This window comes from Oncorhynchus clarkii, chromosome 15, assembly GCF_045791955.1.
Source record: "Oncorhynchus clarkii lewisi isolate Uvic-CL-2024 chromosome 15, UVic_Ocla_1.0, whole genome shotgun sequence".
NCBI classification, from domain to species: Eukaryota; Metazoa; Chordata; class Actinopteri; order Salmoniformes; family Salmonidae; genus Oncorhynchus; species Oncorhynchus clarkii.
In genome coordinates this window covers 32175619-32198054 of record NC_092161.1, presented here as the reverse complement: position 1 = coordinate 32198054, position 22436 = coordinate 32175619, and the positions used below count along the sequence as shown (strand labels likewise).

Below are 22436 nucleotides of genomic sequence, written 5' to 3'. Positions count from 1 at the left end.
TCATCTTAAAACGAGGGTTCAGTTTAAGTAACAGGGTTGACCTTAAAATGAGAGACAGGTTTTTTTTAAAACCTTAAAATGAATCACTAATCACATGGAATGAATAACAATCTTCAGAAAGATAAGTAGGTTCCTAGAAGTCACAGAAGGTGAGCACTTTAAGTCTTTATTTTATAAAAAAATAAAAAATAAATGTATTGAATTTTCCATTTCTACTTAAAATATCAAATGGCCACAAAAGGGACTCATTTCATGGAACGAGCCGTATACAGGACACAACAGCGAAATGCTTATCTACAAGCTTGTCCTCAACAATACAGTGTTCAAATACTAGGTCAGATATCAAAAATATGAAAATGTATTTACAACAAAAAATTATGTTCACACTGTTTATACAATCCCAAACAAATGTCAGCAGTCAACTTGAAGATTGAGCACTTTCAGTACAGAGCCAAAAGTCTGTTTCTAAAGAAAGGTGATCCTTTAAACTCATTAGGCTACCCAAACAAGGACAATAGAGTTTGACTGATAGAGTGGGTGTCTCCTTTCAGCTCTGAGTGCCCCAATATTGTCTTGTCAAACAGAGCTGTTTTGACCCGAGTAACTCTCACATCTGGTGGTCCCGGTCAGATAATTAGCTGTTGGAGTGAGTGTGTACCCAAGTTTCTCACACCCTGTCCCCTGCTATTCTTCAAAAAGAAAAGAATGCCCCCCCCCCTCGTTTGTCATTAAGAATGTTTATAATTGAGAGCAAATAGTCGATATTCTGTACTCAGACTCTGGGTCAGTTTTATTGCTCGTTGTAAACAGGTTGGTGAATCAATTACAGTGTCCCCGCCGACTCGAAGGACAAACAAATGCCCCAAGTTTACATTATCGGTTTACTGGACAATTTTAACAGCATACGCCACAGACAAAGGCATTCCGCTCCTAGCCCCTCGCTCTGCTCTTTCCCACGTGCTCAGCAGTCGCTGATGCAGGGATGCTTTGTGTGCGAGGGGGATTTCATGTGTTGAAGGTTCAACTTTGAGGGGGTCAGACTTCAGGACACTCTGTGTGTGTGTTCTAGTTAACTTCAGCTTCAGTTAATTTGTGTGTGCGTTTGACTGTTCTGGTGTGGTTTTACAGACGCTACTCCTGCTGTTATACTTGGAGTAGGGTAAAGCTACCCATAGACGCTGATCTTGGGTCAGTTTAGCATTTTTCCCAATAAAAGAGAAAACTCACCAGACCGATTGTCGTTCTGTACAGTCAGGGGCCGCACATTCACCGTTTCCCTGCTTGCCTTCGGCGCAGTGTGCTACAGGGACCACCCGCCAGTGGACAACTGACAGCTGTCAATTTCGCCCATTTCTACATGTAGAATCGGTTTGAAAGTGTATACGGCCGGTACTCTGTTCAGAGGTAAGTACTCTCGGTCGGCAGACACTCTGCAATCTTACTGGTCTGTCCGTGCCTTAATGATTACGGTTAGGATTGATTGGAAGAGGGGAAGCTGATCCTAGATCTGTACCTAGTGGAGACCTCAACATACCTTGCGCCTGTAGTGCAGGAGGAGTAGGTAAAGTGCAGGGGCTTCAGCGTGTGCTCCAGCAGTGTGCTTGCCAAGGGGATAGCGTGTGCACCATAGGGAGCATCGCTGTACTCCAGACTGGAAGGGAGCTTGTGATTCACTAGAATATAAAGTGACCTGTAGTATCCTGAGTGAGTGAGTGAGTGAGTGAGTGAGTGAGTGAGTGAGTGAGTGAGTGAGTGAGTGAGTGAAAGAGAGAGATTGAGAGAAAGAGATGCAAGAGGTCAAATTCAATGGGGCTTGAAAGTGAGCATTAACAACAAACAAAACACTTATTTTGCACTGTAACAGCAGTGAAACCATCAGGACACTTACCTTTCTGTACCATATAGTGCAAAATCTGCTCGATTAACGACGCTACACAATTCATGTCTTCAAGGACAGGAAGATAAGTTCTCTCTGCAGAAAAGGTCTCCAGCATCCTCATGGGGACGGCAACATTCAAACTGTCATCCTTGCAGGTCTGCAGAAGTCTAGGAAAGATGGAGAAACACTGTTATAGGGGTGTAATAACCCCCTATTTCATTGTTCAATGCATTCATGGCGGTAGGGTGAAGTTGCCCATAGAAGCTGATAGATTAATTAGGATCCCCATCAGCCAATGGCAACAGCTAGTCTTACTGGGGTCTGACACATAATGAAAAAGACATTACAGACATAAGACTTTACAATTTGCATACATAAAACAAATACATGTAGTGTGTGTGTGTGTGCGCGCATCTATCAATTACACATACATGTCAGTACATACACACAACAAATAGGTCATATGGGGGAGAGGCGGTGTGCCATGAGGGGTTGCTTTATTTGTTTTTTGAAAGCAGGTTTGCTGTTCCCTTGCGATATATAAGATGGAAGGGAGTTCCATGCACTCAAGGCTCTGTATAATACTGTACATTTCCTTGAATTTGTTCTGGACCTGGGGACTCGAAAAGACCCCAGGTGGCATGTCTGGTGGGTTAAGAGTGTGGGTCAGTGCTGTCTGTAATTTGAATATGCAAACAATTTGGTATTTCCTGTAGCATTCATGTTTCTTATAAAAACAAGAAGTGATGCAGTCAGTCTTTCCTCAGCTCTTAGCCAAGAAAGACTGTCATTTATAGTATTAATATGAGCCCTCTGATTACAATGAAGAGCAAGATGTGCCGCTCTATTCTGGGTCACCTGCAGCTTAACTAGGTCTTTCTTTGCAGCGCTTGACCATATGACTGGACAATAATCAAGATAAGATAAATCTAGAGACTGCAGAACTTGCTTTGTGGAGTGTGGTGTCAAAAAAGCGGAGTATCTCTTTATTACGGACAGATATCTCAGCATCCTTGCAACCATTGAATCTATGTGTTTTGACCATGACAGTTCACAATCTAAGGTAACACCAAGTAATTTTAGTCCCCTCAACTTGTTCAACAGCCATACCATTCATGGATATTGGGTCAGTTTAACATTTCTTCCCCACTAATGGTTAAGGTTAGCATTGGAGGAGGGGAAGTTGATCCAAGATTTATACCTAGGGGAAACTTCCCCCCAGAACGCATTCCTGAAGAATAGGTGTAGGCCCCATTACCTGCAGCAGGAGCCCAGGACCCTCTTGATCTGAAACACACACGTCTGTCTCTCGGGCCCTGCCAGCAGCTTCAAAAACTGCCCATTGTGTTTCACTAGGTTCTGAGAAATCCATATCTACAGAGACACAGACAGAGATGTTGCGTCAGGTTCCCACACGCAAGACATCACATTTTACACAAGTTTTGAATTAGTTGTAACAACACTTCCAAAAAATGTTGGTCCTCACCAATCTCCGTGAATCCTCACTCTGTCTGTAGAAAAAAAGGAGTTGCCTCGTTAGGAGACTAAGACTGGCAGCGTCGGACATTGGCGGTCCACCTTCTGACTGTGCCTGGCAGACGCAGCGGTCAAAGTTGCCCCTCTGGATGGCATACTGGAAAAAAGCAGGGTCAAAGTTCATTGACAGTTATAGGGATGATCACTTGATAGTGTACACAATGAAGTATCTATCCACATTGCCATCAGCAATACGAGGCTGTGGAAATGGGATTGCTGGCAAGATAAGTGAGAGTGGAAGGGTATGGCATAGACACCCAAGAATGAACTAGTTCATGTTAGTAGACATACTTGCTGTTTTCGGTCATGGTATCCTCGTATATAGGACTGAATGACAATAGCGTTCTTCAATCTTCGTCTTTCATCCTTATTGAAGTTGAAAAACAGAGTAAATAAATACACAGTGAAATTAAATAATGTTTGGTTTACAATCCAACTTTGTATTTCAGGTTCACGTAGGACGATTTTACATCACAAGTGTGTTTCACGCAAAGGACTACCTCTCTTTTTCGCCTTTCCTCTTGTGTCCGGTGTAGAAGAGATGCTTTTTCCTCCTGAAAGCCAAAGTATATTAGCATAACTTGACACCAGTGGAGGCTGCTAATAATGGGCGGAACGGAGCAAATGGAATGGCATCAAATACCTGGACACTAATGTGTTTGATACGATTACACTGATTCCGCTTCAGTCTTTACCACAAACCCATTCTCCCCAATTAAGGTGCCACTAACCTCCTGTGCTTGACACGACTAGTAGAAAAATTAAGTGAAGAAGCTAGCTAGCTATAGAAATTGCACAGTAGCCATTTCTATACAGAAGGTAAGGTAAATCTCATAGTGGTCTTACCTTTTTACACACTCCCCCAAGAGATACCTTGGGTCTTGTTTTGAAATCTCCCTCAAAGCTGAAGCTCATGGTTAGATTTTTCGAACCATCAATGAAAGATCCTTGACTTGGTTCAATTCAGGACTTTACAAAGTGGGTATTACAGCAATCTGAAAAAGAAAGTAAAACATGCCATTCATTTGCTGGCTGGCGGTCTGACAATTTGACGCCATAGAACTAGCTAGCTAAATTATCAACGTGTAGTTAGACACGTGAAATTGTAGCTACACTTCCCACATCGACAATATTAGTGGAAGAGACGTGAAAAAATATATACTTTTCACTGGTTGTGGAACTGCCTAGCTACTGTAGCTACAATTCCCCAACATAGATAACTTAGGTTTGCTAACGTTAATGACTCAGCAGCTTGTGTCTACATCGCTGTTGGTGGTGTGTCTGCCACTGCTTCAGAAATTCAATCACACCAGACATACAGACAATCCCCAGGTTACTTTATTTGTGCGTACATGTACATGACTCTTTTGACATTATAGCTAGCCAGTTAGCAAACGTTAGCTGGCTAACTTTACGGGGGGAAGGTCGCCTTTCTAGCTACTAACGTTAGCTATCTAGCTAATCATGTCTATCCTCTTTAGACATCTTTGTTATAACACAATACATAGTTTGGACAAAAAAAATGCAGAAACTGTATGTTGATTACCTTTGATTTATGAAATGACCAACAAATTAAAAAGTACATAAGACTTTGTGCTATACTAAATTAAACAAACATGTATTGTTTTCTCCTTCTCCCCTTCTTTCCAGAAACACAACATAAACGAATACATCCGCCTCTTCAGAATAATGAAATCCGATTGGACGCTCGTTTCAATGCTCAAATGCTATTAGCTGAATGCAATGTCAACTAAACTCAGTTTGGCATTCTTGGTCCTCTCATTGGATCCTCTTCAACTGGTGCAATTGTGCCTTGGTCCCGGGAGCAACAGGAAGCAGAGTGGATTTTCAATGGATTTGGTACGAATTCAAATCAACATGCAGCAGTGGTTCTTTAACCAGGGGTACTAGGACCCCTGTGGGTACTTCGACAATCCACAGGGGGTACTTGAGAAGATTTATGAGATGCATGAGGTAAAATGCACAAGAGGCGGTCCCCCGAGCCGAGCAAAATTCAGTTGGTGGTACAGTAATTGAAAAAGGTTGGGAACCACTGACATACAGTATGCTAATATTATTTATACTGCAATAGACATTAGAGTATACAATAGGCCTAGTTCAACTTCAGCTATCTCTAAAGAAGAGAGAAAATATATATAGGTCGGTGATATGCAATATGAATACAATGTTAGATGCATTAATAGTGTACATTTATGAATGGAAAGAAGACAAGATGTCAAGATATCCAAACCTTAAACATATTGTTTTATTATACAGGTTTATCGAAATTACTTGTGCATATGACCCTGGCTGTCTTATTTAGGAGTGGACTTGAAACTGCTGCTGTTCATTAGCAACGTGCATGCCCCGCCCACCTGACTATCTGTATGTTTCACCCATCTATAGTATTTCCTGTGTTGGAGGGGTCCAAAAATCTACTTGGCACTTAAATCTCGCTGGATTGATTGCTTATATTTTACTCCTGCGACTCATTCTTCCTCTTGCTTGTGCCTGTCGTTTTTTCGTTAACGTTTTGACCACGGAAACGTTTTAATGACCTGCCCAAAAACTCTGGTAATGGTTGAAATGGACTCGTCTATAAGAATGCTTAGTCACTTACATCACAAGAAAGATATGAAATAAATAACTTTATTTTAATGAGTTTTCATTTTTTTGTGGAATTGAAAAAGTTTAATTTAATACAGTTGAAATGTTTACAAATTAGATGCACTGAAATGTAAGCAACTAACGAAAATGACACCTGGATTATCCTGCTATTGACACACTTGTTGAATTATGCAACATAATTTGACAACCAAATTAATGAGGCAGTCTCGACAGCGCAGGTGTAGGTAGGCGTCATATTAGCTCTCAAACTCTAGGCGGCATTCTGCCATTTTCAGCCATTAGCTTTGCCCGCTACTACCTCACGTGAACTACAATCCCAATGCTGTTTTTAAAGTTTAACAGTGTTAATAATCATGTCATCAAATCAAATGTTATTGGTCACATGCACATGGTTAGCAGATGTTAATGAGAGTGTAGCGAAATGCTTATGCTTCTAGTTTCTGACAGTGCAGTAATATCGAACAAGTAATCTAACAATTTCCCAACAACTACCTAATACACAGAAATCTGAAGGGGTGAATGAGAATATGTACATATAAATATATGGATGAGCGATGGCTGAGCGGCATAGGCAAGGTGCAACAGATGGTATAAAAACAGTATATACATGTGATATGAGTAATGTAAGATATGTAAACGTTATTAAAGTGACATTATTTAAAGTGTCTAGTGATCCATTTTTTAAAGTGGCCAGTCACTAACTCAGCAGCCTCTAGTGATTGCTGTTTAGTAGTCTGATGGCCTTGAGTCTCTCGGTCCCAGCTTTGATGCACCTGTACTGACCTCGCCTTCTGGATGGTAGCGGTGTGAACAGGCAGTGGCTTAGGTGGTTGTTGTCCTTGATGATCTTTTTGGCCTTCCTGTGACATCAGGTACTGTAGGTGTCATGGAGGGCAGGTAGTTTGCCCCCGGTGATGCGTTGTGCAGACCACAACACCCTCTGGAGAGCCTGTTATACAGCCCGACAGGATGCTCTCGATTGTGCATCTGTAAAAGTTTGTCAGGGTTTTGGGTGACGAGCCAAATTTCTTTTGCCTCCTGAGGTTGAAGAGGCACTGTTGAACCTTCTTCACCACACTGTCTGTGTGGGTGGACCATTTCAGTTGGTCTGTGATGTGTACGCCAAGGAACTTAATTTTCCACCTTCACCACTGCTGTCCCTTCGATGTGGATGGGGGAGTGCCGGGGGGGGAGTGCCAGGGGGGTGCTCCTTCTGCTGTTTCCTGAAGTCCATGATCTTCTCCTTTGTTTTGTTGACATTGAGTGAGAGGTTGTTTTCCTGACACCACACTCCGATTGCCCTCACCTCCTCCCTGTAGGCTGTCTCGTTGTTGTTGGTAATGGCCACACAGTCGTGGGTGAACAGGGAGTACAGGAGGGGGTTGAGCACGCACCCTTGTGGGGCCCCAGTGTTGAGGATCAGCGAAGTGGAGATGTTGTTTCCTACCTTCACCACCTGGGACAGGCCCAACAGAAAGTCCAGGACCCAATTGCACAGGGCAGTGTGCAGTGTGATGGTGATTGCATCGTCTGTGGACCTGTTGGGGCGGTATACAAACTGAAGTGGGTCTAGGGTGGCCGGTAAGGTGGAGGTGATATGATCCTTGACTAGTCTCTCAAAGCACTTCATGATGATAGAAGTGAGTACTACGGGGCGGTAGGAATTTAGTTCAGTTATCTTTGCCTTCTTGGGTACAGGAACAATGGTGGCCATCTTGAAGTATGTGGGGACAGCAGACTGGGATAAGGAGTGATTGAATATATCTGCAAACATACCATTTGATTGATCTTCTGTGATATGTCTTTGGAAGCTTATGGCCCTTATCTTTCATCAGCGAGAAAGAATCCTTCCAATAAAAAAGATTTACTTACTGTAGTAGTTTTGCATAGATCCATACAGCTATGGGTGCCTCCATCCAACTAGACTACACTTCCCAAGGTATTCTTACCCACATGTGTTTGGAGCATGCTAGAAAGCTAATTAGCGCTGGTCTTCCTTCTGTTTTCGCTGTAACATGGATATATGGAAACACTAAGCCTAACAAGGTGTGTATCAATTTAACCTTTTGTTTTTTGACAATCATTTCTTGCTGATATGAAAGATACGACGGTCCTTATGCTTCCAAAACCATACCTCAAGCAACGCATGTTAATGTTCAGATTGAGGGTTTGGTGCTCTAAACAAAACTCCCCCATTACAGGTTGTGTTTTCATCCAATGACTCTTATGTGTAATGGAACTGAGAGTCATGATCAAGGGCTAGTCTCATATATACTACAGTCATTGTCCTAAATAGAGCAAGCTTTTTTTGTGGTTACAGCCCTGTTCCACCTGTTTATGTTAATTTCTTCATAATGCACATACCCCATTGTATTTGTGCAAATAATTGTCTTTCTTTTAACACAAAATATAAACACAATATATACGAGTGTATTCTAAGAAAGAAGGTGATGTTTTACATTAAATTGAATCCCTAACCTCCATTCATTATTTGTCTGTGCTATAATTCAGTCAATATCGGAAGGATTTTTACAATTCTAAAAGTTCGGATCCATTGTCCAACTGTTGCAGTTATTAGAATTGTTTTTAAAACCTTTTAACAATTTTGATGACCAATACTACTGTTCCCTCAATCTCCCATTTCTGTTCAGAAGGATTGATTGATGTAATCCTTTTTCTGTGTGAAAAGAGATATAAAGAGCTAATCCAGTAACTCTCCTGAGATACTTAAGCCACTTTCCACCCTCCATTAAGTCAAAGAAGGTCAATCATTTGTGCCATTTTATGTGCAATTAGAAGTCATACAGTATATCATTGTCAAGATATTTTCAGTATTTTATTGTTACAGTGATCTGCAGAAATTTCAGACATCAAGTTTTCAGTTTACCTGCTCACCCCCACAATAATTTATGTCTTAAACACTTCCATGAAAACTTATCAACACATTCACACTGCACAGCTGAACAATTTCTTAACGTGGACAAATCACAAGTGGTAAGTTAGCTGTTTAGAGTTGCCACAGTACTGGACAAAGGATAAAGGCACCCATTATGGCCTCACATTTTGTGCTTATACATGTTAACTTGTTTTTGTCTCAGGACCAAGTCAAGACTTTAAGATCGGGACTAGAGGTACACATTTCAAGATACCATAAACCTCTGGCCTGTCAAAGATTAATTCAGCGTTGAAAAATGGAAGGACTGCATGGTGTTGTAGCTACATCTAATCTAATCAATTTAAGCACACAGGTTTGAAGTGTTTTTTTATAAAATAAATCATCATAATGTACTGTCTGTGGGATGTCACGTTACTACATTTCCCCTGAATACGAAATGGAAAGGCTTGACAGAAAATAAGGAGAAACGGGTTTTTGTGTGATGGATGCTCCTCAAGGAAATTCATTGCAGTTTGCTAATGGATAAAAAGACGCTTTAGGGGGTGCAAATGTTAGTATATTTTTTTCTTAAAAACACTTGATGTAAAAGTCTAAACAGTGATAGTGTTAATCATACTCAACTGTGTCATCATCAATGTATTGCTTTTGAGCAGAAGGCATTGAACATTCATTGTGCTGAACACAAGTGCACTTTATTCTTTATTATATTTAAATAGCGCCCTGTTTTGTCACATCCATTAGTTGTGATTTTCTTTGCTTGTGTTTAAAAATCCATGAAGGCAATATATTAATTAAATAACAAATCACAGCGAGATTTCTTATTAGCATGCAGGTTCCCCAGCTGCTGCTTCTGCAAAACCAAATAAACAAATAGCACTCCTTCAGAAAAAAAAAGTGAACGTCGGCCTAATAACTTAAAATAGCCAGGTTCGAAGATCTGTAAAGTAATTCTATTAAATAATAAACATGGTTTCTTAACACTTTGACAGGTGCACAATGAATCAATTCCATTGTCAATTGGAAACAAACTTTCGAAGATTCCCTCGATAACATTTCAGATCGTTAATCACGGTGTCTCGTGTCATGGCGGAATGAATGGCCTATCTCGCGTCATCTCGTTTGGTTGAAATTTTACAACACGAAAGCAGACTGATTTGACCGTCACTCCATGGAATTTAAGATGTTCGTTGGGTTCATGAAATAAAATAGTTTCACCGTAAACACGTTGGATTACAGAAAGGTAAACCTATAACTTTTTAAGGGTATAATTCCAGCAGACTATAGGTTAATGACGGAAGTGGATGGTGGTGTTGATGATTGGCCTAGGCTACTTGTTGTTTATGACGATGTGATTGGCCTAAACAACAATAACACCAATATGGATAATAATATTAATAATAATTTATTTTGAATAATGTTGCACTATTAACAATAATGGATATTTATCTTAGAAAGAAAATTATCAACAATTTTGAATAAAACTTTTAAAGTTTTGAATAATTTTAATTCATTGGATTTTTACTCAAAATAAATTATTAGGCCATTGCAATTGGTCACTTTTTTTATGTGAACCTTAAAAACGACTGCTATTTTCCTCCAAAATAAAACAAGATCTGCATTATAATAGGCCTATAGCACAAGTTACATTATATTGAGTGGTTTATGTCACCATGCTGAAGGACATTGAGATAAATGATCAATAGTTCTCTGCAGCCAAACAAAATTGATGGCACGTCTCCAACAAATTAGCCAGCAATACTGAATTTCAAGAAGGACGTTTAGACATATTGCGTGTGTTGCAGAGAAATTAGATCTCTACTCAGGTCCAGCAGTCTACAAAAAGCATATGCACAGGTCTTGCAGAATGTAATCTTCCCACTAATGATATTCAGTAATGGAGTCTATCGTCCAAGGTCTTATATGGAAAGAAATAGGCCTGCTCTGCTTCCTCAACAAATTACATTGAGAAAATGATTATGTGCCACAAATGTGCTTAAAAACAGTCCTATACATTTCAAGCCAGTGGTCATTTGTGCCAATTTAATTGAATGTGTTTATTGCAATAGAAGAGACAGTGCAGGTCCCCTTTAAATTGCATTTTCACAATGAACACATTTACCGAGGGTAATTAATATATAAACTATCTCGATTTGTCACTTTGATTTGTATTTGAGTTAATTGTGAAAGTAATTACGGCGCAAATGAACACCTTTCATGAAAGACTGGGGTTTTAGGGTCCTCTTCCATCTCAGGGTGCCATATTAATTTTTCCTCCTGTTGATGTGATGAAAAAGGGGAATAAATCTCCGTGATTGGTGCAGGCCAATAGTAAATGGCTTCATATTTCACTGGTGCTTTAATAGAAATATTCATGTGGCCCCTTAATGAAATTAAAACGGGGGTGGGGACAAAGCACAGATCTAACGGTGTGGCACTGTTAAGATATTAAGAAAATAATGAAAGCGAGATGTTTTAGTGATTCAGAAGGCACAGATGCTGTTCATAAATTCCAAAACTACCGAAATTGGACTGTCAAAACGTTTTCTTAATGGATCTCAAAGCTCATCATAAAAAAATACAAATTAATCCATGTTCGAAATGTCGAAAGGAGAAAATTATCTGAGGCCTGAGCGAGATAAAAGTCATATCAAGATAACCCCAATGCCATTATTTGATTAACTTTTAGGTTCAGGTTTAAGCCTTCTAATTTTGTGGTGCATACGTGGATTCACTTTACATGATGCCACACATCAATCTAAGACTCAGCTATTATTCCGTAATCGGTCATGATATTATCAAGGTTTCCAATTAAATGGTGATCCTTTACTTGGAACTACCCAGTGACTTGTTGATTTCCCCAGAGAAAATAAACGTCTGCGCCGTTCCCAAGAGAGTGGTTAGCTGATGAATTGACAAAAACTAATCAGCTTTATTGGTAGACAAGTTAAGGGCAACAGGGTGTCAATAATTCTCATCTTGACCTCTTCTTCCATTAACTTTAAGTGGCTTATTAGACCAAAAGGCAACCACCCCAGAGCTATAGGCCTACACGGAGCCTATAGCTCAAATAACTAACTAATCTATGCTTCATATTTTGTGCGCTCAATTGTATGATTTTTCACACATTTTTGTCTCAATTGATGACAATTAGTGCACTTTCATAATTGCGTTTCCATAATTGCCATACATTAGAGCCTAAAATCTCAAAAATGTGTCGTGGTTTTGCATGTATTCTTGGAAAACGAAGTCTACAGCATGAGGCGGGGTGTGTATTTAGCAGCTGCAAGCCGAGACATAGAGGAATAGATAGATCCAGGGGGCAGCTAGGTCAGTTCAGAATCTTCAAATATATATGGTCTTACCCTAATTAGAAATATTTTATCATTTAATACACTTTGAAAAGTCAAATATAATTAAAGGAGTTAAAAAATGAAAATGTGTTGCATTGAGTTATTCCCAGACCACAAAAAAAAAAAACTCCAGTCATCATATAACCTTTATTTTTTCAGGGTTCCGGGAGGCTATGCACTCCATGATATCAAGACAGTTAGGCCTACATTTCACATTTATATTGTGGGACAGAGCAAAAAATGTAGGACTTTTCGATCTCTCGGGTTTGGGTAGTGGCATAAGGCAGGCTCTTTGCTAGATTTCCCAGTTGGGCTCGTAAGATCTCCGGGTCATGCATAGACACAGTTTTTCATTTGTGACGTTAAACTTTCGGGAGGAGGAATATGTATTGCATGGCGCGATGAAGGCATACGTTTTAAGACATAACAAAATGCTACTATTATGCTACTGTATAGGACTCATCCAAAATATTTTGGGGAATATGTATGTCATTACCAAAATGACGAAAACGTAGGCTAGATAAACCATGAAAATCCAAAATATTGAATAGGCCTACATGGTTGTGGGGCAAAATGTAGGCCTAATGAAATGCATGCGACAATGTCGAAAATTGGAATTGCGCGCGGATCTGAAGTTAGGATTCCCCTGGCCCCTCGATGCCCACCCATTGTCTTGCAGAAATAAATACATATATATTGTAGTCTACAATAACGAGCCCTGTCACTACGGTGAATGGCAAACGATTCTCTTCACAAAGATGTACACACAAAAAAAGAAACATTTTAATAGTTTCCCATGGTTGCAATCACCAGGCGTTGAAGTCTTCACAGTGGAATTAAATTAAAGTTACATACTGTAACTCGAAATAATGTCAATACAAGCTCTCAAACTTTTTTTCTTAAATGTATCCGTTTTATGCAACATTTCGATCATTTTCCTTGTATAATGAAAATACGATTTTTTAAAACTTATTTAAAAACAACAACCAAAGTGGGGCGGTTCATTTATTGGAGAGGTATGCAATGTGCCGAAAAAACGCACCGTGAACATGTCTTGAATTGACCAATGGGACATCTCCATGCCAAATGGGTGGAACCAATCCCCTACCGAATAGGAATTAAGTGTCATGTGGAGTTTCACCGTTCATACTTTAACCGAGATCAAAACTTTGAGAGGTGGAACAACAACGACACTTCAACATCGTTTTCATAGGCAACTAACTGTTCAACGTCTGCAAAGGACGGGGACACTGGTTCAAATGGAGAAATCTACAAATTTCCGCATCGATGCGCTTCTCGCTGTTGACCCGCCGAAGGTGCAGACATCTCCGCTTGCGCTTGTGACTTCTTTATCCTCCTCTTCCATTTCATCGTCCGGAAGTGTACAAGCCTCAGAATTGAATGCCGACTCTTTAAGGACTGAGACTCCGTCTCCACCGAGGATTTCCTCCTGTGGTTTGATTCCTAAACCGGGCTTCTTGAACAGTCCCCACAGTATTGTTGGATTACATCCACAGAGTAGCGCAGGGATCCCTCCCCAGGCTCTCTACGGCCACCCCATGTATACCTACTCCCTCGGGCAGCACCCTGCCCTGTCCTATTCATATCCTCATGGGTCCCATCACCACCATCCCAGTGACTCCCTCAAACTGTCTGCCGGGACCTTTCAGCTCGACCACTGGCTGCGAGTCTCCACAGCGGGAATGATGCTACCCAAAATGCCCGATTTTAACTGTGAGTATTGTGAGTATACCTGTTTATTTTTTCATCGTTTTGTCGTCTATGCTTTTACATTATTTTTGGACTTCTAATAAAAAATTGTTTTTGCTTTACACGTGGCGAGTAAATTCATGCGTTTTACATTATTGATCCATTGGTGCCTTTACATTATGGCCCCGTGACTTGAAGAAATGTTCCCAGACAAAAAGGCTGTTTGAGTGAGAGGAGAGAGGGTGATAGGTTTTCAGAGAGGAACTAAAATGGACAGATAATGGACAGTGGGAAAGTGACAGAAGAGTGTGAAACCCACAGCCGACACACTGTTTGCTCACCAGATACTGCCTTTTTGTTCCTGTTCGTTTTAACAGATTTGTTCAAAATGAGGTGGCAAATAGCTTAGGTCTCATTGAGTACTTATTCTATGGCAATGTTAGATGTTGGCTCTAACAATATTTTGGCAATTTTGAACCGGAACTCGTACTGTTTCTTGAGGAGGCAGTGTGCATAAACGCAGACATTTTTTATCCCAAAGGCTATGTGGTCTCTATATATGTTCAATTTAAATCGGTTTCAGTTCAAGCTTTTCGCCATTTAATATTCAGCAACAAATTCCCCATTTTAACCTAAAATTATTACCGTTTGTTTTTCAGTTTGCTTATTACAAAATTGTATCTTGCAAGCCAATATCATAGCAATTTCATTTAAACCTATCTCAATTAGGACCCATATGCCTATTATTCCTCCGTTTTGCAGGCATATAAGGATTATTAATATAGCGTCTGCTATATACTGCCTATCGAATAATGCATCCAAATGCGTGAATATTCCTAATGTAAAAACATGCACGCCCGTTGTCATGCTTTTTTCTTGACCTTATTACTATAAATTGACTTATATTTTGTTTTCTAGCTCAGGCCCAATCAAACTTGCTTGGAAAGTGCAGAAGACCAAGGACTGCATTCACAAGTCAGCAGCTCCTGGAGCTCGAGCATCAATTCAAACTGAATAAGTATCTGTCGCGACCAAAGCGCTTTGAAGTGGCTACATCCTTGATGCTGACTGAAACGCAGGTATATAGGAGCTACATTTCTAACAAATACATGTTTGTTTGAGAGACATTGTAAAACATACCACTATGTTATATAGTCAAGTCAGGTGGTGCTGGAGGTGCCCATTACGCACGGCGCTTACGCGTATTCAAAAACGGCCAATTAATAATTAAATAACATTTTTTTTTTCAAAACATTGCCTCATAAATATTTGTTATTTTCATTTTCAGGTGAAAATTTGGTTCCAGAACAGGCGGATGAAGTGGAAACGGAGCAAGAAGGCCAAAGAGCAAGCCGCGCAGGAGGCAGAGAATAAGAAAAACAACAAAAACGGCCAGGAGAAATCTGACGGACAGGAACAAACGGATTATCAAAAGACTGGTTCTGCAAAAAGTAACAGAATAAGAGACTTCAGGGACAGTGACGATGATGACGGTGGCAACTTCCTGTACAACTCCTCGGATTGCTCTTCAGACGACGAGAGAAACCACACCAGTGATATAAGTCCACAACCTTGAGACAGGGACAAGGAAACGTGGGACAAGGAAACGTGCATTTTTGAAAAACTATACACTCCTTAAACTACAGATGCATGTAGGCCTACAGTAATAAAAACATTAAAACCTAACCGGAAATTCAGAAATTAAATGAGAATAATTTGGAAAACACTAAAGGATCCAAGCCTGACTGAGATTCAGTGTGTGCAGAATGGCTCTAGCAAGCAAGGTCAGATTGACGTTTTAGAAGGTAGTATTGAGGTACATTATTTGTAACATTGCATGGTTTTATGTGACAATGTCATGTTTTCACTCAGTTGTTTTAGGACCCTAATGTCCACTACAATCATATGGGTTCTCCACTATAGGGGTTATTATCATAATATTTTGATATGGCGACCAATTGTAAATTCAGACATGCCACATTTTGCATTTTCTTTTGTGTCATGTTTTTGAACATTGTGTGGTTTTACACTTATGTCATTGCGTCATATAGGCCTACCATTTACGTGCAGAAAAATGTTATGCGTTTATTTTTGTACACTGTGTTTATAAAATGTCTACATGTCTGCATGCTAAATTATTGTTTACCGTCTCCCATGGTACAGACGACATTAAATAAATGTGTTTTTCAATGCTGACGAATGTGAATCTATTAAACACACGTTTCCAACTATGATCCCATTTTGTAGGCAATTTGGTCTTAGTTTAGAGGTCATTATGTTTTATTTAACGAGGCAAGTCAGTTAAGAACACATTCTTATTTTCAATGACGGCCTAGGAACAGTGGGTTAACTAACTGCCTTGTTCAGGGGTAGTACAACAGATTTTTTTTTACCTTGTCAGCTCGGGGATTCGATCTCGCAACATTTCGGTTCCTATTCCTACGGTCTAACCACTAGGTTACCCTGCCGCCCCATCATTTACCTTCAGGTCTCAGTATAACTTTGATTGATAAAGACTGTTGATTTTGTTTGATCAACACATAGTCGGGAAGTCTGTCATCTTGCACAGGGTGCAATAATGTTGATGACTAAATGCATATTGTGGTGCATAACGTACATTGTGCGAACTAGCAGGTTATTTTAATTAGTCACGACGTCATGTCTATATTTAGCAGATCGAATGGCAATCGGATGAGTTCAAGCCTTTGAAAATAATGCTTGTGTTGTGTATCTGCCTATACTGATTAACGCGCGGTTTCAAAGGTTTATGAATACGATCCCCTTGTTGGTTTGTTTGCTCTCCCAGCACGTTTGCACAGATCCAATAGTGCTATTGCGATTCCCATGACCCGACCTGTCAGACAGACCAAGGAGGAAGACAGAATCTTCAAAAGTGTATAATAGCCTACTAACATGTGTAGATTACATGAACCACACACTATAATGCAGGTCTTTCTGGATTATACTATGTTATATGCAACTCAACAACATGTATGCCTTTATGAGTCAAATGTATAAAAGGCAACAACATTAAAGGCTACTGAGCTCACTATGGGAAGAAAGTAGAGCTCTTAGTAATTGCAATGGCATTTGTGGCCATGTAATTCAGTCCAGGTTAGTAGTCATGCTATATATATACTAATTAGGCCTACATGGCACCTAAGAAGTTCTATGTCAGAGCAATTACATGCCTGTAAATATCACCACAGTGCTCCAGGCATGAAGAGCATTTCCTTTGCAATATATTCCACTTCTATTAGCCATAATGCCTTTTCTAATATCTCTCTATATCCAATAGCTCTCCTATGATCCACATGTGCCGGTTGCCTGTTCACATTCACATGCAGTGTCTTTTTGTTCAGGAAACACAGCCGTGTTACGTTGCAGCTATACATTTATAAAGTGTGATGTGTTTAACAGTGTACCATGCTTCTCATTCATGTTCGACCAAATGCATTATGCATTTTCTTTTTTTTACTGAGAAAATAAGTTTGGAGTTCCTGCTGTGTTAGTATTGGTTATTGATTGAGGAGTAATTTCTCACAGCTGAGTTTGCCCAGCTGTGTGGGTATATAGAGAGCGAGCTCCTTTATCAGCTCATCAACACCTCCCAGCCAGGTATTGGACGGGAAAACTCGTTGGGAGGGCAGGACGGGGAGCAAAGCTTGAGGAAACAGAGCTTTGAACAGTAGACAAGAGTCGGCACGTGTCCCAAATGGCACCCTATTCCTTTTAAAGTGCACTCCTCTTGACCAGGGCCCACAGGGCTCTCGTCAAAAGTAGTGCACTATATAGGGAATACGTTGCCTTTTGTGATTTACCAGAGTCAGTCGGAATGGAACACACACAGCCAACCATTGATAGTAGCAATCAACACACATAAATAGGCAATTACAGTCACTGTACTACAGTGTAAGCGTTGTAAAATATTGAACTCTTAGGCTAATAATAGGCCTAGCTTCTCCATATTTAGTTTATTCCTGTGTGACTATGTTGGTACTGTATAGTGTTGATTAAGTAGTACGTACTACAGATGATGGGATTACAGACACCTAACTGGCTGGTTGTGTTTGCTATCTGGACAGGTTTCAGTAGAACATCTTAGCAGACCCATTACAGCAGGGTCACCCAGGGGTCAATACCAACCTGATGACTCCCACCTGCATACAATAGCCTGTGTGATCTTCACTGACTCGTCTGTCTATTTATCTTGCAGTCCCAATCTGCCTCTAGTTGACTCACTGGGTTTTCTCGTTGTAAACCACAGAGACTGACTCATTCAGACCAGCAATATCGTCATGGGAGTCTCTTCATGTAGCGGTTCAGAAAATGCATATGATTCAACTTTCGCATTCATCAAAATACATCAATATTAGACATCACAAAGGCTTTGAGGACGAAGGCACTGCCACCCTCCCAAAGAAGCCATTGTAAGGTCTGAGAGAGAGATGTTTCCTCTGAGTGACCCCTGTGGCCCTGTCTCACCCTCTGGCCACTCAGGCCCACACACAGCTGAATGCAAACGTTATTAATGGAGCTAATTAATAGGAGCAGGCATCAAATGTAACGCAATGACTCTGCTATGCGACACATGCAGCCACTGTTGTCAGAGACGGAATAAAAACCCCAGTGTCCTTTCATTCTGATGGGTAGTCTACGCAGAATATGAATGAACATGAGATTAGACATCACAAATACTCATTAACGAAATGTTGATACATTCAAGGGGGGGGAAAAAAACACCAAAAGATTGAATAGTGATTCAGTTGGCACATCTAGAAGAAGGCGTAAACATGGACGCTTGCGCATTGGAAGAGGCCAATCATTTCACAGAGGAACGCTAATGGCGTTGACAACAGATTAGAAAGTGACCTATAAAGTTGGCTATGGACAAGCAGATGCCACTGGCATACACAAAGCCATTCATTTTCTCCTCAACCACCTCCTCCTCAGCCGCAAGTCATGGTTAAGGTTGTACACCACGGAAATGTAACTGTGTAGGATTTATAATTTAACATAGGGAGTACACAACCCCTTGTTATTCAGGAAGATGATTAATCAACTAGAGATTCAAGCTTAAAACAGGCTTCAATAGACTGCTTTAGTACAATGTAATATTAATACACTGTACCTATAAAAACATACAAGTAGTGATGATGGTCCTGTAAATTCTATATGAATGCTCAGACATTGTTTCACACTGCCCCCGAGAGGATTATTTCTTATAACTACGGTGTCTGCTCAAAACAGACTCCTAGATTGTATGACCACGGGTCTCCAACCGTTTCTAGCATGAGAGCTACTTAAAAAAAAAATCAAACATGTGGCAAGCTACTCCTTTTTTTTCATAGCCTTTACATAGGCACATTCTTCTCTTATCCTCTACCCTGCAACTCTTCCCCAGGTCTTTGGTGCACAAGAGGTGTGTTTTCTGTCAATATACAGTACCAGTCAAACGTTTGGACACACCTACTCATTCAAGGGTTTTTCTTTATTTTTACTATTTTCTACATTGTAGAATAATAGTGAAGACATGAAAACTAGGAAATAACACATATGGAATCATGTAACCAAAAATGTGTTAAACAAATCTAAATGCATTTTATATTTGAGACTATTCAAAGTAGACACCGTTTGCTTTGATGACAGCTTTGCACAGTCTTGGCATTCTCTCAACCAGCTTCATGAGGAATGCTTTTCCAACAATCTTGATGGAGTTTACACATATGCTGAGCACTTGCTGGCTGCATTCCTTCACTCTGAGGTCTAACTCATCCCAAACCATCTCAATTGGGTTGAGGTCGGGTGATTGTGCAGGCCAGGTCATCTGATACAGCACCCGACCACTCTCCCTCTTGGTCAAATAGCCTTTACACAGTCTGGAGGTGTGTTTTGGGTCATTGTCCTGTTAAAAAAAAACAAATGACAGTCCCACTATGTGCAAACCAGATGATGGGATGGTGTATCGCTGCAGAATGCTGTGGTAGCCATGCTGGTTAAGTGTGCCTTAAATTCTAAATTACTGACATTGTCACCAGCAAAGCACCCACACACCATCACATCTCCTCCTCCATGCTTCATCGTGGGAACCACACATGCAGAGATCATCCGTTCACTTACTCTGCATCTCACGAAGATGTCAGTTGGAACCAAAAATGTCAAATTTGGACTCATCAGACCAAAGGACAGAATTCCTCCGGTCTAATGTCCATTGCTCGTGATTCTTGGCCCAAGCAAGTCTCTTCTTCTTATTGGTGTCCTTTAGTAGTGGTTTCTTTGCAGCTATTCGACCATGAAGGCCTGATTCACGCAGTCTCCTCTGAACAGATGTTGAAATTAGTCTTTTACTTGAACTCTGTAAAGCATTTATTTGGGCTGTAATCTGAGGCTGGTAAAACTAATGAAATTATCCTCTGCAGCAGAGGTGGCTCTGGGTCTTCATTTCCTGTGGCGGCTCTCATGAGCACCAGCTTCATCATAGCGCTTGATCGTTTTTGTGACTGCACTTGAAAAAAAATGTTCAAACTTTAATGTTTTAATGTAATGATAGACTGTTGTTTCTCTTTGCTTATTTGAGCTGTTCTTGCCATAATATGAACTTGGTCTTTTACCAAATAGGGCTATCATCTGTATACCTCCCCTACCTTGTCACAACACAACTGATTGGCTCAAATGCATTAGGAAGGAAATAAATTCCACAAATTAACTTTTAACAAGGCACACCTGCTAATTGAAATGCATTCCAGGCGACTACCTCATGAAGCTGCCTGAGAGAATGCCAAGAGTGTGCAAAGCTGTCATCAAGGCAAAGGGTGGCTACTTTGAAGAATCCCAAATATACTTTTTTGTTTACTACATGATTCCATGTGTTATTTCATAATGTTGGTGTCTTCACTATTATTCTACAATGTAGAAAATAGCAAAAATAATGAACCCTGAAATGAGTAGGTGTGTCCAAACTTTTGACTGGTACTATACTTGGTAAAATAATGGTTCATAAACAACTCTTAGAGCCCCACAAAAATGTATGTTCTGAGTCTATGTCAATGATGAAATCACATCAGAAGACCAATTTTGAGGTCTGAAAAAAATAAAATAAAAGTGATTTAAAAAAAAGTAATTCCCCTTTAATTGAGCATTAATAAAGCAAAAGAGAAGAATGTATCGGTTTAGCAATGTTACTGGGTCGTCAATAGTTAATAAAGCAAGAGAGGAATTTGTCGGTCAAGCATGTTACTGGGTCATCACTAGTTAAAGCAAAAGAGGAATTTGTCTGTCAAGCGATGTTTCTGAGTCGTCACTAGTTACTACAGCCACAAAGTCATAAACTCCACCTATTTCTACAATGTCTCTAATTAAAATCTGTTTCTAAACCTAACCACACTGCTAACTTCTATCCACAAGAAGGTTATCATTAGTAACGCTAGCTGGTTACATACAGAGTAATAGACACCTGTGTGAAACAGACAGAAGGGTAATTTTGCTGGAAATTAATTGGCATATAAACTCAGCAAAAAAAGAAACGTCCCTTTTTCAGGACCCTGTCTTTCAAAGATAATTCGTAAACATCCAAATAACTTCACAGATCTTTCCCATGCTTGTTCAATGAACCATAAACAATTAATAAACATGCACCTATGGAACGGTCGTTAAGACACTAACAGCTTACAGACGGTAGGCAATTAATTAAAACTTAGGACACGAAAGAGGCATTTCTACTGACTCTGAAAAACACACAAAAAAAGATGCCCAGGGTCCCTGCTCATCTGCGTGAACGTGTCTTAGGCTTGCTGCAAGGAGGCATGAGGACTGCAGATGTGGCCAGGGCAATAAATTGCAATGTCAGTACTGTGAGACGTCTAAGACAGCGCTACAGGGAGACAGGAAGGACAGCTGATTGTCCTCGCAGTGGCAGACCATGTGTAACAACACCTGCACAGGATCAGTACATCCGAACATCACACCTGCGGGACAGGTACAGGATGGCAACAACTGCCCAAGTTACACCAGGAACGAACAATCCCTCCATCAGTGCTCAGACTGTCCGCAATAGACTGAGAGAGGCTCGACTGAGGGCTTGTAGGCCTGTTGTAAGGCAGACATCACCGGCAACAACGTCGCCTATGGGCACAAACCCACCGTCGCTGGAACAGACAGGACTGGCAAAAAGTACTCTTCACTGACAAGTCGCAGTTTTGTCTCACTATGGGTGATGGTCGGATTCACATTTATAGTCGAGGGAATGAGTGTTACAGAGGCCTGTACTCTGGAGCGGGATCGATTTGGAGGTGGAGGTTCCGTCATGGTCTGGGGAGGTGTGTCACAGCATCATCGGACTGAGCTTGTTGTCATTGCAGGCAATCTCAACGCTGTGCATTACAGGGAAGACATCCTCCTCCCTCGTGTGGTACCCTTCCTTAAGCCTCATCCTGACATG

General features: G+C 40.5%; 2 protein-coding genes across 3 annotated transcripts in view; one reads left to right on the top strand and one right to left on the bottom strand.

Moving 5' to 3' along the window:
• The window catches only part of LOC139367216 (ubiquitin protein ligase E3C), a 51931-nt gene extending 46831 nt beyond the window's left edge, over positions 1–5100 (bottom strand). The window contains exons 1-8 of one of the 2 annotated variants that reach the window (XM_071105415.1): positions 4962–5100; positions 4262–4410; positions 3916–3969; positions 3707–3781; positions 3366–3512; positions 3138–3253; positions 1889–2046; positions 1535–1700 (exon numbers count right to left, since the gene is read on the bottom strand). In XM_071105415.1, coding sequence (XP_070961516.1) covers positions 1535–1700; positions 1889–2046; positions 3138–3253; positions 3366–3512; positions 3707–3781; positions 3916–3969; positions 4262–4330 — 785 coding nt within the window. In that variant the 5' untranslated portion in view covers positions 4331–4410; positions 4962–5100. Of the gene's footprint in view, positions 1–1534; positions 1701–1888; positions 2047–3137; positions 3254–3365; positions 3513–3706; positions 3782–3915; positions 3970–4261; positions 4411–4577; positions 4644–4961 lie in introns of those variants that run through there. The other variant, XM_071105416.1, reaches the window with a different exon arrangement.
• An 8448-nt stretch (positions 5101–13548) lies between these two features.
• On the top strand, positions 13549–15575 carry LOC139366779 (motor neuron and pancreas homeobox 1). Its single transcript, XM_071104484.1, has 3 exons — positions 13549–14023; positions 14918–15078; positions 15288–15575. Exons 1-3 carry the CDS (start codon positions 13549–13551, stop codon positions 15573–15575), a joined length of 924 nt encoding a protein of 307 aa, XP_070960585.1.
• Positions 15576–22436: the final 6861 nt, after the last annotated feature.